The sequence below is a fragment of the Zootoca vivipara genome, chromosome 12, assembly GCF_963506605.1.
Source record: "Zootoca vivipara chromosome 12, rZooViv1.1, whole genome shotgun sequence".
Taxonomy (NCBI): domain Eukaryota; kingdom Metazoa; phylum Chordata; class Lepidosauria; order Squamata; family Lacertidae; genus Zootoca; species Zootoca vivipara.
In genome coordinates, this window is record NC_083287.1 from 23,765,697 (window position 1) to 23,784,970 (window position 19,274).

The 19,274-nt window shown below is 43.8% G+C and overlaps 1 protein-coding gene across 1 annotated transcript; it reads left to right on the forward strand.

Annotated features, from left to right (window-relative positions):
- The first annotated feature begins 1,888 nt into the window (after positions 1 to 1,888).
- SPMIP4 (sperm microtubule inner protein 4) lies at positions 1,889 to 16,982 on the forward strand. The gene is made up of 6 exons (XM_060281057.1): positions 1,889 to 2,022; positions 3,719 to 3,874; positions 9,166 to 9,275; positions 13,221 to 13,340; positions 14,546 to 14,637; positions 16,200 to 16,982. The coding sequence occupies exons 1-6, from the start codon at positions 1,889 to 1,891 to the stop codon at positions 16,980 to 16,982; spliced, it is 1,395 nt and encodes a 464-aa protein (XP_060137040.1).
- The last annotated feature ends 2,292 nt before the right edge of the window (positions 16,983 to 19,274 follow it).

The following is a 19,274-nucleotide window of genomic DNA, read 5'->3' on the forward strand; positions in this document are numbered from 1 at the left end:
TTACAGTGGTCAGGCAGATGGCAATGGGGAGCTTGCAAACAGGACCCAAGCACAATAACACTCTCTCCCCTCTTGTGGTTTTCTGCAACTGGTATTCGGAAAGTTTACCGCCTTTGACCGTGGAGGCACGGCAGGTTATTAGTTAATAGCCCAGAATGGGTGGCTGATGAGGGATAATGGCTAGGTTGATAGCTGGCGTCAGGCTGCAGGGAATCCGTTCCCCCTCCCTCACGGCAGGCTGCCAGTAATGGGGGAAAACAAGAAGCTCTTACCAAGGTGTTTTATTCAATATTCACAGAGATAGACATAGGATGCAGTCTCTAAGATAATGACATTGCTCCGAGTAAAGTCCCACCCCCTCCGTTTCTCCTATTATACATCATCCCTGCCATCAGCTAATCTGTGCTTTTTGCCTCTGAGCTTTCTGTTCTCCTACTCTCAATGCTTGCCAGGTCCTGCGAGAGGGGAGGATCAGGAATGCTTTCCAAAGACACTGCATTTGTCAGCTGCCCCTCCCTTGCTTCTTCTTCCTGCTCCTCTCCCAATATTCCCCAGCTTCTCCCCTCTGCAGCCTCTGAACTATGACCTTCTGCAAACCACTGTTGTAAATCTATATGGTCTCCCTCTTCTCTGGGAAGTGCAGGAGGGGGGCGGCCCCCACCATTCCTCCTCAGTGTAGCCCCTGACAGCTGGGATGCTTTCTATGCCTTTGAATGATGTACCCATTGGAGCACAGAGGAGGTGACCTACAACCACCCCTCCAGCTGAGAGGCGGAGGATGATGTGAACAGTTTGTGTAAACATAGACTATTTGCCATTTGGAAGAAAGGAACACAGAAGGAGTACTGATTTCTGGCTGAGGGCATCTTGGAAGTGCAAGGTAACTCTGTTTGGGAATCTGCTATGGGGCAGCGCATCTCCTGCCTTGGAAGAGGGCCTCTTTGCTTCTCCTTGTGCCAAACCTGTGGCCCTCCAGATTTTGTTGAACTTTGGCTTTCATCAGACCCAGTCAGCATGGTCAATGGGCAGAGATGATGGGAGCAACATTTGGAAGGTCACAGGCTTGCCATCCCTGCCTGCCTTATGCTCTGCTTGTATATTTCTTCCACTGGGGGGCATGGTACAATTGTATTTCTGCCATGAACTACATCTTAAGGCCAATCAAAGTAAGAGCTAGAGCAGGCATAGGCAACCTCGGCTCTCCAGATGTTTGGAACTACAACTCCCATGATCCCTAGCTAACAGGGCCAGTGGTCAGGGATCATGGGGGTTGTAGTTCCAAAACATCTGGAGAGCCAAGGTTGCCTATGCCTGAGCTAGAGTTTATTGAATGGCTGCTAAGAAGAAACTGACCCAGATTCTTCCCACGTACCATTTGGTACAATACCCAGAAGCAGAAAGAGAATTTCCCCTCATACAAATAACTTTAATCCAGCATTCCCCCAACATGGTGTCTCCAGATGTTACTGAACTCCAACTCCCATCAACCCCATCCAGCTTGGCCAGGGATGGCAGTTCTAAACATCTGGACTGCATCAGATTGGAAAAGGTTGCTCTAGTCCCTTCCAATTTTTTTAGGGACTTTATTTTAATATGATACTGTGTCACTTTGAAAAAACAAAATTGGCTTCTTCTTTTCCAAAATCCCAAGTTTTCAATGTTTCTAGTTCATCGTGAAATTCTTTGTCATGTCTAATTTTCTCCAGACTCTCTCATTTTGACATTGCAATCTGAAAAGTGATCTCTTTCAGTAATGAAGTTGGCGCTGTTGCAAAGTCAATTCTAGTTACCTATTGAAACAGAATTTTATCTGTTCAAACTAAGCAAAATGCTAGTTGCTTTGATCACGGACTTTTCTGTGTATAAATTTACTCTGTAGCTATTAAAGATGGAAATGCATACGGGTATGACCTATTACAATAATGAACAAGATGGAACAGCCTTGGTAACAAAAACCTTGGAATCTACAAATCACCTGACTCCGCTGCATATCCCCCCGGGCCCACCTATATCACCAGAAAGGTAAGAAGTAGCTATTCACTCTATTATTTTTTCAATATCTCTATGTAGCTGACTTAGGTCTTATACAGTGATACCTCTGGTTACTAACTTAATTCGTTCCGGAGGTCCATTCTTAACCCGAAACCATTCTTAACCTGAAGTACCACTTTAGCAAATGGGGCCTCCCACACAATTTCTGTTCTCATCCTGGGGTAAAGTTCTTAACCCGAGGTACTACTTCCGGGTTAGCGGAGTCTGTAACCTGAAGTGTTTGTAACCCGAGGTACCACTGTAGTATGAATATACTCATCAGCAGCCATTAACACCCATCTACAGGTTTACCACTCCCATCAGCCCATCTCCCATTCCCACCCACACCCACCACCCTCTGTATATATATAGGGTCTGACACTTCTGTTTCTAGTGTATCTGAAGAAGTGTGCATGCACACGAAAGCTCATACCAAAATATAAACTTAGTTGGTCTTTAAGGTGCTACTGAAGGAATTTTTTTATTTAACCCCAGAGTTGTTCGTGACTGGACTTAACTGTCAGGGGTCCTTTACCTTGTTTAAACACACACACACACACACACACACACACACACACACAGGACTGGGCTACACATTTTGCAAGTAGCAACCCATGAAATAGCAGAAATTGCATGCATGTCAGTTGATAGTTAACATGGACTGAGCAGGGACCAAACTAGTCGTGATATGTCTGCATTTGTGCTAGTTCCTCTCAATGCAAATAGCAGCCTCAGATGAGTGATTCCCCCCAGGAATTTGGCAGGGGGGATACCATGCCTAGTCCAGCATCTCAGTGCCAATAGCATTCAATGAACCTTGTTGTATGGAACATTAAAAGTAACCTTTAAAAGCACAGTCACAGCATAGATGTTTCAGTGGAGGACAAACTGGCTAGCTAGCCATAAGTTTTGAAACTTATGTTAGCTAGCCATAAGTTTTGAAAGGCCTCCTTTCCGTACTCCGTCTCCTGCTTTTTGCAATCCCCCTTTGAGCCACACTTGCTTGCTTGCTCTCCCCACCCTCCATTTACCTTATCAAAAGATTGGGGGGGTGCCTATACTGCGTACTGTTGAGTACTGCCAGGGGGGAAAGCCTTACTTACCTCTGAGTATACAGTACATCAGGCATAGGCAAACTCTGCCCTCCAGATGTTTTGGGGATACAACTCCCATCATCCCTAGCTCCAGATGTTTTGGGGATACAACTCCCATCATCCCTAGCTAACAGGACCAGTGGTCAGGGATGATGGGAACTGTAGTCTCAAAACATCTGGAGGGCCGAGTTTGCGTATGCCTGGTATACATGGCTAGACTTGCACTGTTAGTCACTATGAGCTAGGTGTCCATGTGTCCTGCTTTATGAGGGACAGTTCTCTGTTTGAAGGGCTGTCTGTTTCAAGTCTGATATACACAGAAACGACTCTGAGAAGAAGACGAGAGAGCCTTCAAGTTGACTATCAACAGTCAGAGCCTGGTCAGCAGTCATGCCCGCTATGGCAAGATGCATTATATTTCTATTTAAACTTCAGCAAATTGCTTCCAAATGTGAACCAATGCATCTTAATCAGCATGTGCAAATCTGTGTCCTCTTTTGAGGTAAGTGGCCAGCCTAGCTATGAAGCAAGCTTCACTCAGGTAGAGTATCGTTGTTGCAGCTGCTCTTTGGGAACATTTGGTCTGATTTCAGATATGAAGAGCTAAGGGAAATATTCCAGCTGCGCAAGCCCATCTTGAAAGGAGAACAAGAATCTGAACCGCTATTGCCAGAAGCCCACAGAATCTACGAGCCACCTTACAAGTTTGATCAGCAACACCAGTACTATGGCAGAGATGCCCCACTAAGGTAGGCTATCACCTTTCTCTCTATCTGTGGATGGTTGGATATTTGTGTTTACATCCAGAAGCCAATTCAGAAATGCTGGTGTCTCTTGGAAAGCCAAAAGCCAAAAACCGATGAGGACTAAACCTGGAAGAATATTTATTTTATAAAAACACCCCCTCCATCCTATGGTCAAAAGAGACTGCCCAATGTGAACAGAGAGCTTTCATGATCTATGATACACTAAGCTCACGTTTAAAATACCTGCAGTGTTCAATAATGAGGCATTGGTGTCACTACATTAACAAGTATGTTATTATTTTGGCAATAGTGCCATAGCAAAGAGCACTCCTTGTGGTTTTGCATTTATGTTGGTTGAATGGGTTTTTAGTCAGCATCACTAAGATACACAGGTATCTTCATCACAAGATTCAGGTCACATATATCCTAATATTAAAACCACAAATTGTATTGTGACCCCTTTAAAGACAACTGTATTATAAAATGGGCTTCTGTGGACTTGACTCCAACACATGTCAGTTCATAAAGACTTGTGTTAAAGATGAACAGCTTGGGCTTCCATTCTTATTGGTTTGCAGGAAGGTTAGGCAACTTTGGCTATTTAATAAGCTTTCATTCTTATTTGTTTCTGGGGAGGTTAGATGACAGAATTCCACTTGAAAATAATGGCAGTCTAAAAGCACCCTTTGTTACATTTGCAGCAACAGGCTAACACGGTTGTCTCTCGAGATGTTGTTCCCAGCTCATACTGTCTTTAAATAGCACATGGAGCTTGAGTGCTGCCGTGGTTGTGTCTTTAGATTTTGATGCAGGGTCTCAGTCCTTGCAGAGAGCTTGTGGTTAAGTTAACAACTGATGAAAAGGTTACAGGTAGGTAGCCGTGTTGGTCTGACGTAGTCGAAACAAAATAAAAAAAATCCTTCCAGCAGCACCTTAAAGACCAACTAAGTTTTTATTTTGGTGTGAGCTTTCGAAAGTTTTTATTTTGGTGTGAGCTTTCGAATCTTTTGTGAAGAAAAGATTCTCTCATTGCCCCTATGAAAACTTAGCCGGCTGACAGAAATTTAAGCATTGTGGGATTAGAACTGCAGAACTATAGTTTTGCCACCTGGTGGCACCAAAACACAAAAAGTGATGGCTACACGTTTTTAGAACTGGAATAAACATAAATATTTGCTTGAACGCCTTTATCATTTAGAAAGAAACACATTTGCATAATGAAAAAATTAGGATACATTCCAAAAGCAACTATTGCAGCCCACGTGAGATCCTTTTAAATATATATATATCTATTTGCATTTATACTTATCCAAAGATATACAAAGGTTCATTCCCAGTACTGTACAAATTATCTTTTATAATACACCAGAATAAAATAAATACTTTAAAAATCTAATCTAAAAAGGAACAGAAGGAAAAAGGAAAAGAAAGGAGGGGAGATTAAAAGACTTCTGGTTTTCTGTCCTTCAGCTAAATAGAGTATTCACTCATTAACACCCACCTATTCTATTTTTTATAACCACATATTTTTTTCAGTCTTCAAATCCATATATTACAATGAGTCCACTTGAGATCCTGAGCTGTGCCCCTCCCCTACTAGGTGTTGATGTAGGGAAGTAGTGGTTCCTTATTTTAAAACATGCCGTACTTCCTTCCCATGTAGTGTTTGCAATGTTTGTGGTTATGTCTGGACACACGTCATGTCAGGAAACCAGCCTCCAGAAAGCTGGAAAGAACAGACTAGATAGATTAAACCTGCTCTACAAATTCAGCAAAGTGGTATGTTTAGAACTGCTCCCCTTCATAAAATTGCTCTTCTTGCAAGTTAAAAACCTAGCACATCTGGAAGAAAGGATTGTCTAGCTGGGCCCATTCCATGTTGCCCTAGCTTTCCGCTTGCAAAGATTCCATACGCAGGTAGACTCTGTATGTGTGGGTATTTGTTGTCTTCATTATTTGTTTTTTTGCCCATTATACACGGATCTTGGAGACGCGTTCTAAATCCCGTTTGATCAAGACAGCAGTCTCTCCTCGGTGGAGAGAGTTCTGTGGTTGTTGAGTAACTCTAACACCCTGGGGCTCATAAAGTCACTCCTTTTGCACTAGCGGCAAGAAAGATTAGGAAGAAGGAATTGGACAAAATAACAGTAAATTTTAAGGAAGATTTGGAGTTCTAAATTGAAATATGCTGTATGTGGTTATGGAGGCTCCCCATTCTCAGTCTTGCTTGCAACAGATGGTTCTGTTTGTTCAAATAGAGGTTTTGCTTTATATTTTATATTACCTGTGTTATATGGTTTTGTCATGTCCTTTGGCTAGCACAATAAATTTACTGAACTACTTCCAGTGAGTTGTTTATGTACGAGGAGTATTCATAGATGTGATCTACCACCTGCAGTTTGAAATGGCAGTCTCTTTTACCACCTCAGAAGTCGACCACCTCATTTTACTGCACACATGCAAGCCTTGCTCCCTATAATTTTTGGTTGCTGCTCCTGCTGTTATTAATTTCATTTTAAAAGCGCCCTTCAGCCCATAGGATTCCTGAGCAGTGGACAAAAATAATTAAATAGAAGTTACCTGCTAGAGGTGCAGCAACAAAACTGCTAGCACATTTGCAAAGCTAAGCAGGGTCTGGTCTGGTTTCAAATTGGATGGGAAACTGCATGCTGATATTCCTGCCTTGCAGAGGGTTGGACTAGATGACCCTTAGGATCCCATCCAGCTCTACAATTCTATATGATTCTAAATACAATACAAAATACGCTGTTTAATAGCAGAATAATTATCAAAAGCAATAAACCACTGACGTAAATATTTTGCAACTATGAATAATTCAGCACAGTGCAGGCAAAATACTAATTGATGGATTCCAAATAATATTTGTCTCCCAAAGTAGATCCATCCAAGGAGGTTCTACTCATTTTCACTCATAACAATGCAAAGTGCTGCTGTTACAATCTATGTCCAAAACATGAAGGACATTTATTATTATTATTATTATTTTTATTATTTTTAATTATTGTTATTATTATTATTATTATTATTATTATTATTATTATCAATTGAATTTATATACTGCCCTATACCCAGAGGTGTCAGGGTGGTTCACAGAATAAAATCGAAATATAAAACCACAAAATACATAATCAAAATAAAAACAACAACTCAATAACCCCCTCCAAAAAAAATATTAAAAGGGCATAGGATGTCAATCAAATCAACCAAATGCCTGATTAAACAGGAACATATTTGCCTGGCACCTAAAAATGTATAATGAAGGCGCCAGGCGAACTTCCCTGGGGAGAGCATTCCACAGATGGGGAGCCACTGCAGAGAAGGCCCGTTCTCGTGTTGCCACCTTCCGGACCTCTCCAGACTGATGGGTGAAATTTTCAAAGCTTTGAGTATATCCTAAAGTCATTTGGTCAGATTCAGCTGCAGCAATCAGAATAGTCCAATTACGATTTCCTTTTGGAAGTATAGGGTATCCTATACACTGACGTAATTGGCTGACCTCTCTCTTATTACAGACTTCCTGACTTGCCAGAAAATTCACCGGAGTAAGTATAGTTAACTTACATCTGTGTTAAAATCTGCGTGTTTTATATTCAGATAACAGAAAAAGTATGACTAACATTTTTTTATCCATTTTCCAGCCAAACTGGCTTCTAAAGCAGCTTACAGTTCAAAATGTACAATATATTAGGACTATATGGAGGAGTTTGTGGCTTCTAGTTCCTGGCAATTGATGCCCCAGTCCAGATTCCCAGCTCTTCCCCCCTGAGGCGACAGAAAGAGCTGAAGATGACCACAGAGGCTTGCTGGTGACAAAGACCCTTTGGTTTATTGTCAAATTAGTTTCTGTATAATTTATTGGCTAGGAAATGATGGCCCAAGCTTACCACTGGACCTTGTTCCCGAATTCTGCATTACCCTTCCTGAAGTGCAAAAAAAAAGTTAAGAAAGAAAGAAAACAGGTGTGTGCATTTAGCACTCCGGATTCAGAGAAGGGCAGGTGTGGGGTCATCTTCCTAGGGAAAGAAGACGTGCTGAGTAATAATAATAATTTATTGCTTGCACCCCAGCCACTCTGGGCGGATTCCAACAGAACACCACACCAAACATTGAAAGCTTCCCAAAACAGGGCTGCCTTCAGATATCTATGAAAAGTCATATAATTGTTTCTTTCCTTGACATCTGATGGGAGGGCATTCCACGGGGGGGGGGGGGGTGACAACCAAGAAGGCCCGCAGCCCAGGGGCGTACCCAGGATAAAAATTGGGGGGGCAAGGGGCGGGAGGGGAGGGGCCACAGTGGGAATGTGGGCAGGGCTACGTTGCCTGCGCCTCCCCGGTCTTCCGAGGAGGCGGCCCCAGGCTCCTGCTCCCGGCGCGAAGCTCCAGAGACACGAGGGGAACGCGAGCCTGTGGCTGCCTCCTCCGCTTACGTTCCCTACTCCTTCTTAGCGCTCCTCCGCTTACGCTCCCCGCGCGCCTCTGGAGCTTCGCGCCAGGAGCGGGAGCCTGGGGCTGCCGCGCCTGCGCCCCTCAGCCTTTTGCTGCTAGGGGGGCAATTGCCCCCTCCTGCCCCCCCTGCCTACGCCCATGCCGCAGCCTGGTTCTCTGTAACCTCAATTCTTGCAATGAGGGAACCACCAGAAGGAGCTGGACCTCAATGTCCGGGCTGAACAATGGGGATGGAGATGCTCCTTCGGATGTCCAGGGCCAGAACAGTTTAGGGCTTTAAAGGTTAACACCAACACTTTGAATTAAACTCAGAAACGTACTGGGAGCCAGCGTAGATCATTTGGGACAGGTGTTATATGGTCCCAGTGGCCACTCCCAGTCACCAGTCTAGCAGCCGCATTCTGGATTAATTGTAGTTTCCGAGTCACCTTTGAAGGTAGCCCCACGTAGAGAGCATTGCAGTAGTCCAAGCAGGAGACAACCAGAGCATGTACCACTCTGGTGAGACAGTAGGGATGCCCTTCCCCCCCGTGCCTTTGGCTCATTCTTAGGACATCTTCTTTCTTTCTTTTTTAAATACTGTTAGTAAAATCTGGGTGAAATGTGTTGCTGTAGCCTGTAGTTTAACAGCTGAATCCCTCGGCCGAACTCAGGGCATTCCTGTTGGCAGGTATGGAACAGCTTGTACAGAAGTCAAGGTAAAGGTATGGAGCAAAATTAAAGGATTGTATTTCTTCATCTAAAATCCATTCCAAGCAACTGAAGCCCATCATGACCATGCAATGTTCTTTGTCCCTGTCAAAAACTTTCTGCTGTATTTGATAGATATGAGAAGTATCTAAGGAACAAGTCGCCCGACAATCAGGAGACTCGTCTTGTGGCCGGCCGTCACCGGCCACTTCATCCTTACGTCCACAATAACATCAACATCACAGGTAAAAGCATTGTTCATTTGTGCCTGTGTGCGGTTTTGGTTTAAGCCTTCTATTTTCTCATGTCTTTTTTTGTCAGCTAGAGAAACTTAATTTTAAAAACTGCTCTTAGGATAGCTGTAAAGAAGTGTGCAACCAGAGACCCTCCAGATCATGCTGAACAAGAATTCCCACCTGCCCTAGCAATCTTAGCCAATGGCAAAGGGATGATGGGAGCTGTAGTTTAGCATCTGGAACAGTAAATGTTCCCCACGCCTATTGAAGATCATATTCTCAACTGTATAAGACAGGCATCCCCAAACTGCGACCCTCCAGATGTTTTGGCCTACAACTCCCATGATCCCTAGCTAACAGGACCAGTGGTCAGGGAAGATGGGGATTGTAGTCCAAAACATCTGGAGGGCCAAAGTTTGGGGGTGCCTGGTATAAGATAACAGACTTCTCTATTTAGAAGCTTTAAGGCATTATATTGTGGGAAGGTGGGGAAGAGCATTATTTCTAGATAATTGGAGGGTAGAAGTCAAACCAATGGCTTCAAATTACAAGAAGATTCTGACTAAACTTCAGGAAGAACTTTCTGACAGCAAGAGCTGTTCAGCAGTGGAACAGACTCCCACAAGAGGTGGTGGACTCTCCTTCCTTGGAAGTTTTAAAGCAGAGGTTGGATGGCCACCAGTCATGTATGATCTAGTTAAGATTCCTACAGCACAGGGGGTCGGACTAGATGTCCCTTGGGGTCTCTTCCAACTCTACCATTCTGTGATTCTATTATTTGTTATGCTACCTTTCCCAAAAGGCAGGTAAGTGGAGGAAATACTGACCATCTCTGTATGCAGGGCTTGCCCATCTCCCCCTCACCTGCACACTTCTGCCCAAATGCTAAACATCCTCTGACTCCGAGATCCATGTAAGGCACAAAACTATTTTGGAATCAACAGAAATCTGCTGGTGAAAAAAAAAACATCAGACTCAAATCTACTGAGTCACGGGAGGCTAAGCCACAGACTCAATCTTGATGGCTGAAACTTGACTTTTGAATTCAAGCTCTGTACAGGTGCACATAATATAATGGGTTTATTGGCAGGCTTCCATAGAGTTCCTGGTGGGGCTTTTAACTGAGGCCTGCAGCAGGGTTTCTCCTGTTCCAAGGAAAGGGGGAGATAGATCCTGGAGATTAGGTTGTAATGTAGTGACATTATCAAGGCTCCTTCAAGTCCTGCTTTTGTTACTTTATACATCTGTCCATGCAATACAAACGTGTGCCACTGAAAGCAAGGGCTTTACAGCTGTGGCCCCGATATCTTCTGAAACTGAGGGATTGTTCTTCTCAGCCTGATCTTTCGGACAAGCCATCCCTTCTTTATCTAGCTATTGGGGTTTGCCCCTTACGGTGCTTTCAACTGGCTAATACACACACATTTGGTTTTTTTATTTATTAAATTTCTATAATGCATCATCATCCCAAGATCTCAGGGTGGTTAACAAGATAAAATATAAAGCAAAAGCACAAATAAATAGTTAAAACAATAACCCCTCCTTCTGCAAACACATTTAAAAGGTTGTAGAATATTAATCAGCCAAGCCCTGGTTGAAGAGGAATGTTTTCACCTGGTGCCTAAAGATGTTTAATGAAGGTAGGGGGGTGCAGGTGGCTCTGTGGTCTAAGCCACTGAGCCTCTTGGGCTTGCCAATCAGAAGGTCGGCAGTTTGAATCCCTGCAATGGGGTGAGCTCCTGTTGCTCTGTCCCAGTTCCTGCCAACCTAGCAGTTCAAAAGCACGCCAGTGCAACTAGATAAATAGGTACCGCTGGGGTAGGAAGGTAAAAGGCATTTCCGTGCACTCTGATTTCCATCACGGTGTTCTGTTACGCCAGAAGCGGTTTAGTCATGCTGGCCACATGACCCCGAAAGCTGTCTGTGGACAAACGCCAGTTCCCTCAGCCTGAAGCAAGATGAGTGCTGCACCCCATAGTCACTTTTGATTGGACTTAACCATCCAGGGGTCCTTTACCTTTACCTTTTACCTTATAATGAAGGTGCTGGATGAACCTCCCTGGGGAGGTGCATGTATATGCATGTTTGTTTTTATTTTATTATTCCAGTTTTAATTTTTCTCCTTTTCCCCCCAAATTGCTTTGAATGTGTTGAAAAAGTAGCATAACAGCTTTGAAACAAATGAATGAATGAATGACCATACTGCGCATTGAGACTTCTATAAACGTGTTGGCAGTAACACAAAATGGATTACAGGCATGTAAGAGGGAAACCTCCTGAGACTACTGCAGTCACAGAACATTTGTCCAGTTTAAATGCATACAGTGTTAAGAAGCTTTAATCATTGGGAAGTAATGGCATTAAGCAACAGGTCAAGTTGAGTTAAGGAGCTGTTATCTCCAACCCCCCATCATCACAATGCGGAATAGGAATGCTGAAGCACATTGTGGGATCTTTGCCTAGTTAACAGAGGAGGTTTGTAAGACATTATTGTACAATAGTGTACAATAATAGCATTCCTCCTTCTGAACTTTCTCCCTTCTGCCTGTACTTCATTCTAGACTGGCCCTAAGCAGTACAAAGATGGATAGATGTGCGGTTCTATTTTTGTTTTGCAAGGGACCATCAGAGGACAAGTTCTATTCCAAGCAAAGCTTATCAGGTTAAGAATTATGGCCTTCCTCTTCTTCAGCTGTGTTCCTTCTTTGCAATCAGACGCTGGCAGCAAAACACACACCGCTACCACCGACCCAGAAAGAAACCTGGGAACTTTAGTTGACCCTTCACAGAGCACCCTTAACAAACTACGTACCGTGCCCAAGATTGTGCTTTTAATGTATGGTGTGTGCTCATTTTTGCCCCTCTTCCACAAACACTGTTAAAAGTGCTCTGCAAAAGATGGTACTCTTCTCCCTTCTGCCCAACTGGGACACAGACCAAAACCTACTGGTAGATCTCTGATTTGCGGTGGATCAGAAAGCGTTTCTTGAATATAGCAAAGTAGCTGCCCTCTTCCAAGTCAGATTCTTCCTCTTACCTGAGCTGCTTGAATTTCATATTATGCAACCAAGTATTTCCTCCTGAATTTTAAAGGTGGCCCCGAAAGAGACGAAAGAGCCGGCGAACCTTTAGACAGACGGCTTGGATACTTTCCTGTAGGTAATCGCTACTATGCTTGGGGATTTTAATATTAGAGGGAGGGCTACAGCTCGGCAATCAAAAAGAACCAGGTTCAATTCCTGGTTATCTCCATCTTTAAAAATAAAACCTTAAAACCTCAAGTAAGAAAGAGGTCTTGGAGACAGCTCTGGTAGAGTAGACTAGCCTTTCCCAACCAGCTTCATGGACTATAATATTATTGTTGTTATTTATTAACTGCCTTCCACATATATGTCTCGAGGTTATGCACAAAATAAAAACTACCTTTTTTAAAAAAAGTTTTAAACAGAACAATGACAGGAAATGTCATTTTTTTTAAAATCATACAAAGTAGACATGCCCATGGCAGAGGCAATGCCTTCTTTGAATGGAGGAGGTGGGGGAGGTGGCAGAATGTGTGTAGAAAATATCCCACAATACTAAGGTAGCATTCATATTAATAGCCCATCCCCTTTTGCCTCTGGTCCTGACCTCCACTAGCACATGGCCTCTGGAAGGTTGCTCAAAAGGGAATGTGGCCCTCAGGCTGAATACAGCTCCCCACCCCTGCCCTAGACTCTTATCTGGAAAGTGCATCCAAACTTTTACCACCCTCATTCATTTGCTCCCAATTGGACAGATTTCTAAAACCGTATTTTAAACCTTGACAGCTTCAGTTCTGAAAGCTGTGTCCTTCCTACCCTCTCAGCAAACACTCGCACGGTTCAAGCAGGAGCATTTATCATGCCTGTCCTACTTTTTATTCTCAGAATGGCGGTGAAAATGGTGAGGCAGGTGACCCAAATGCTTCCCCAGAGGGGGGCCGCAAGATGACTTCCAAACCCCCGGAGCTTGACATTTCGTACAGAGCTGCCAACATGCTGGAAAATGTCAAAAAGGCCCTCTGGTTGTCGACTTACAAGCGTGACTACACAGGTACACACCTTTTAAACATGCAAGATTAAGGCTGGAACACAAAATACCGGCAGATAAAAATCATCTTGAGACTTGCTCTGCATTTTCCAAAATACAGTGGTACAGTGGTGCCTCGCTAGACTAAATTAATTCGTTCCACGGGTCTTTTCTTATAGCGAAAAATTCGTCTAGCGAATCCCATAGGAACGCATTGAAATTTTTTTGAATTTTTTTTTGCCCATAGGAACGCATTAATTGAATTTCAATGCATTCCTATGGGAAACCGTGATTCGCTAGACGAATTTTTCGTAAAACGCATTCGTCTAGCGAGGTAACCTCCGCTCGAAAAATCCTGTTGTTAAGCGGAAATTTCCTTAAGCAGGGCATTCGTTAAGCGAGGCACCACTGTACCTCGGTTTATGAACACAATTGGTTCCGGAAGACTGTTCATAAACTGAAGCGTTCATAAACTGAAGCGAACTTTCCCATTGAAAGTAATGGAAAGTGAATTAATCTGTTCCAGATGGGTCCGTGGCGTTCGTAAACCGAAAATTCGTAAACCGAGGTGTTCATAAACCAAGGTTCCACTGTATTATGATGAGGGTTGGGGGGGGCAGTCTTGCTGATACCTGGGGTCCCAGTTCTTGGGACCTGTACCTGTAAGGCTAGAATGTATAAGAGGGAACTTGCAGAATGGGTCGAACTTATCATGGTACTGGCTTTAGTGGAGCCTTCATGAGCATCTCAAAGAACGAGCTAAGTGATGCTACTCTCCAGGAAAGGGGGCCATAGGAATCTTCCCCACTCCCCTCACCTGACTAAAGGCCACATGATCCTAGGTAGAAGAGCAATGCCCAGAATTGGTATAAGTGTGAGACGGGAGCTGGATGTTAAAGCTGCAGACACAGGGACATGACTTTGTGTCTCCCCTGGAAGCTTAAAGGGGAAGCAACAACTACGGAGGGTACTGATGCTGCGAGCCGCTCCATCCTATGCTTGGGATCTATATATGTGTAAATAAAACCAGTTAGCCTGGAGACATCACCATCTCCATTGGCTTTCATTCCAAGGAAACCAAATCCTGGGTTAAGCACAGGTACCCCTGGAGTCTCCAACAGCTTGGAAACTGGGGTAACACATAACAATATCATTGCTATTTTTCAAAGAAAAGTACCACATATTACATATTAACTTCCTAAACTGATGTCAACATTGTTTTGCTTAAGGTAAAGGTTCTATGAAACCCTTGCTGCTGGATGACCATGATTCCAAGATGATTGGCAGAGCAACTGGAGAACTGGGCAAGGACGTTGAACTTGTAAGTATGGCAACTAGGACCTTTCAAGCTGGCCGTTCCCTTCTGTTTCTGATGTTCAGGCTGCGAGTGCCATTGACGATGTAGCCAGAAGGGCAGCACCCACCCACAGCACCCAAGAGGGAGATATCATCAAGCTGGGAGGCGGGCACAGAGTTTGCAGAAATGCAAAAACAAACCAACATGTCTCTAAGGGAAGGGGGGAAACCACAAAAACAGTCCAATGAGGACTGAGCATGCTCAGTTTCATAGAACAGCCAGCTGGCTGTCCTAGAAAACCAGGTGGGAAGGAGAATGGAATGGAGAGGCTGGAAGTCTGAACAATAACACTCCACACTGCAACCTTATTGTTGCAAGGCACACTTTTTCTATGCATTACCTTTGTTTGTGATGAGACACGTTTTAATGATCTGTAGTGATGAAATGTCTTCATTAAAGCTTTTTTTTAATGGAGTGTAACAAATAAACTATTATTATTACTACTAATAATGGAAATAAACGGTAAAAAAGGTAATACCCTGAACATAGCTGTCACCTTGCAATGCCTACAGCAGCTTTTAATCCTGCATTGACACTGAAGTTGCGAGCACCAGGTTAAGACTTTCCTCTTTGATAGGACTGGGGGACATATCACTATATATGGTATCGGCTTCATAATTTTTGACCTGGCAATATATCACTAACCATGATGCGTGTTTTTGTGTGCTATGCAAAAAATCACAATGTGGGAAAAACTGTGAACCCAAACAATGCCTTTATACATAGCTCCATCCTTATTTCAGACATCACGATATATCAGTATATCGCAATGTGTAGCTGGTGATATATCACGATGTTGAAAACCAAATATCGCCCGGCCCTATTCTTTGACCACCCATTTCTAAAGGGTTACATCTGTCCTCCAGTCTGTTTGTTCATTTCATAGATGTTGTCTTTTGGTTTCTTGTATTCTCTTGTTGCTGATATTACCATACACTGCACTGGAATTTGCTTGCACGAAGGACAATTTATTTGAATATTAAATCATCAAGCAAATGATATACAGTGGTGCCTCGACTTACGAATTTAATCTGTTCTGAAGGCACCTTCGTAGGTCGAAAAATTCGTAAGTCGAAAAGCGCCATTTGAAACGCGATTTCCCATAGGAATGCATTGGAAATGGAAAATTCGTAAGTTGAAACAACCCCATCTAAAAATTCGTAAGTCGAAAAAACCCTATCTAAAACCACCGTGGTTTCCGTTTGGATGTCGAGAAATTCGTAAGCGTGCGGCCATTTGCCCCATTCGCAAGTCGAAAAATTCGGTTGTCGAGTCGTTCGTAAGTCGAGGTACCACTGTATCTAGTTTGGTCCTAAAACAGAAATGGGGAATTTCTGGCATGGCAAATACTGCTGGACTACAACTCCCATCATCCCTGATCATGCTGACTGCAGCTGATGGGAGTTGGGAATCTAACTGCATCTGGAGGGCCAAAAGTTCCCCATCACTGCTCTGAGAGTTGTATTTAGAGAACATCACTGTAAACAGAAAGGGTGGCTATCAATCCCAAACTATCTGTTTTTCAGAGAGAATCATTTCCGCCAGCTGAGATTCAAGTAAGACCATTAGAAGGACATATTGCTTGCGCACTTCCAGGAAGACCAATTCGCCCCTATGACCTCCAGCAGCAGGATCCTGGCTTCGTTTGTGAGCACCCGCCTCTATGGACAGGCGATTCACTCATACGCAAATGTTTAGATGTGGTGCAGAGCGGCGGTAGGCAAATGCCTCCGGAAACAGACAGTGGAGGAAAGGCTGAGGACTTCCAACAAAATCAGATCGATCGTCCGGTAGGTAACCCGAGAGAAAGCATGAAACATACGAAACTTCCGTGGAGCAGGTTTCGGAAAATTACAGATACTTGGAAGACGGAGAAGTTATATCAAAGGCAGCTTGCTGTTCCCCCCGAACCAGAGATTGTTCTGAAGCCCGCTGAATCCATTCGCTACGAAGATCTGCCCCCCTCCCGCATAGGCAATTACATTGTGTGGCACCATCCCATCAGCCTGTCTAAACCAGGCCAAATAGAGGCGAGCTTTGGAACATGTGACGACATACCGGCTGTTCAAGGTGTTCCTACTGTGTTCACAGGGATCGAAAGCAAATCCGGTTTCCCGGAATGGATTCCTAACTGCGGGATAGCTCGGCCTCAAACAAAACTAAACGATATGCAATATTGTTTTAGGAAGGGCGAAGCCATCAAGCGCCTGAGTGATCTAACTAGAGGAGGAATGAGGGACCTGAGGGATCACGACAGGAAAGGCAGAAGGCACAAATTCTACGGCGTGAATGCCTATCACTATAACTGACACACGTCCTCATCCTTTCGAAAAAAGGGAGGGGCGAAAATGATCTCAGCCGATTTCTTCAGCTGCTGCTTCTGAATTGGTTTGCTGTGCTTTATAAAACACTCTCCTAGTTTTTCAGTTTTTTGCGTGAAGTACTGATTCAGTGTCGTCCAAAGTTAGGTCAAGGCAGCTCTGAAGGGAGTTGGTAGGAATCAAATGAGAACTAGACAGAAAGCCTCTTTGCACATAGGGCCACACCTGCTAGCCATGCTTCTAATATTATGAAGTACAGTGGTACCTTGGTTCTCAAATTTAATCCATTCAGGAAGTCCGTTCCAAAACCAAAGTGTTCCAAAACCAAGGCGCGCTTTCCCATAGAAAGTAATGCAAAATGGATTAATCCGTTGCAGACTTCTAAGCAGCAATTTAACATGAATTTTACTATCTAACAAGACCATTGATCCATAAAATGAAAGCAATAATCAATGTACAGTACTGTACTATAAAATAAATATGACAGTATTGTAAAGGTAAAGGGACCCCTGACCCCTGACATTAGGTGCAGTCGTGACCGACTCTGGGGTTGCGGTGCTCATCTCGCGTTATTGGCCAAGGGAGCCGGCGTACAGCATGACTAAGCTGCTTCTGGCGAACCAGAGCATCACACGGAAACACCGTTACCTTCCTGCTGTAGCGGTCCCTATTTATCTACTTGCACTTTAACGTGCTTTCGAACTGCTAGGTGGGCAGGAGCTGGGACCGAGCAATGGGAGCTCACCCCGTCAGGGGGATTCGAACCACCGACCTTCTGATTGGCAAACCCTAGGCTCTGTGGTTTAACCCACAACGCCACCCGTGTCCCTATGACAGTATTGTACAGTGGTACCTCGGTTTATGAACACAATTGGTTCCGGAAGTCTGTTCATAAACTGAAGCGTTCATAAACTGAAGCGAACTTTCCCATTGAAAGTAATGGAAAGTGAATTAATCTGTTCCAGATGGTCCACGGAGTACTTAGACTGAAGTGTTCATAAACTGAAGTGAACTTTCCCATTGAAAGTGATGGAAAGTGGATTAATCTGTTCCAGATGGGTCCACGGAGTACTCAACCTGAAGCGTACTTAACCCGAAGCATGGGTGTAATTGGTTCCGGAAGTCTGTTCATAAACTGAAGCGTTCATAAACTGAAGCATGGGTGCAATTGGTTCCGGAAGTCTGTTCATAAACTGAAGCATTCATAAACTGAAGCGAACTTTCCCATTGAAAGTAATGGAAAGTGAATTAATCCGTTCCAGATGGGTCCGCGGCGTTCATAAACCGAAAATTCGTAAACCGAGGTGTTCATAAACCGAGGCTCCACTGTAGATGATAACAATTTTTTTTAAAAAAAAATCTTACCTGCACTGATTATAGTCATTGTTTGGATGACCGGCTTTTATCCATTTCTGCAGCCACACAACCAATCACTCAGTAGCTGAACCGAGTTCCACACGGTCACAAAAACAAATTAACCGAAAAAGCCTCAAAAACAAAAACGCAAAATAAATAGCAAAAACAAAAACACCAAACTTAATCCGTTCCGGAAGTCTGTTTGACTTACAAAATGTTTGAAAACCAAGGCACAGCTTCTGATTGGTGCAGGCACCCCAGAAACAATAGCCAACAGCCGCATCGGACGTTTGGCCTCTGAAAAACCTTCAAAAACTGGAACACTTACTTCCGGGTTTTCGGCCTTTGGGAACCAAGGCATTTGAGAACCAAGGTACCACTGTAATTGTTAATTTGCATTTTTCTTCAAGGAACTGAAGGTGGCGGTGAGCATGGTTCTCCCCCCCTCTCCTCATTTAATCCCAACAGCAACCCTGTGAGGTAGGTTAGGATGAGAGGCAGCGACTGACCCAGGGTCAGCCAGTGAGCTTCATGATCGGGTGGAGATTTGAACCCTGGTCTCCCAGGTTCTAGTCTGACGCTTTGACCACTACGCCACACTGGCTGTCATCAGCACACCTCTCTTTCTATGCCCCTGACATTTGTGTGTTCTACTGAATGTGAAAGGAATACTCCTTTATGCAGTATTGCATATGCAAGGATCTCATTCGTGTACTCAACTGCATGTGAGCAAGCAGAAGGGCGATCTGCGGCCTAATTTCATGCACTCATTGAGAGCACCGAGGGAGAGGAAAGAGGGAAGGATTTAAAATGTGGGGAGGAAAAATTAATCAAGTGATGGAAAGTGGAATGAGCAGGGAGCACTCTGGAAGCAATTAGGATATGTCTGTGGCAAGACCAAATCTGTCTCCAACAGCTCACAGG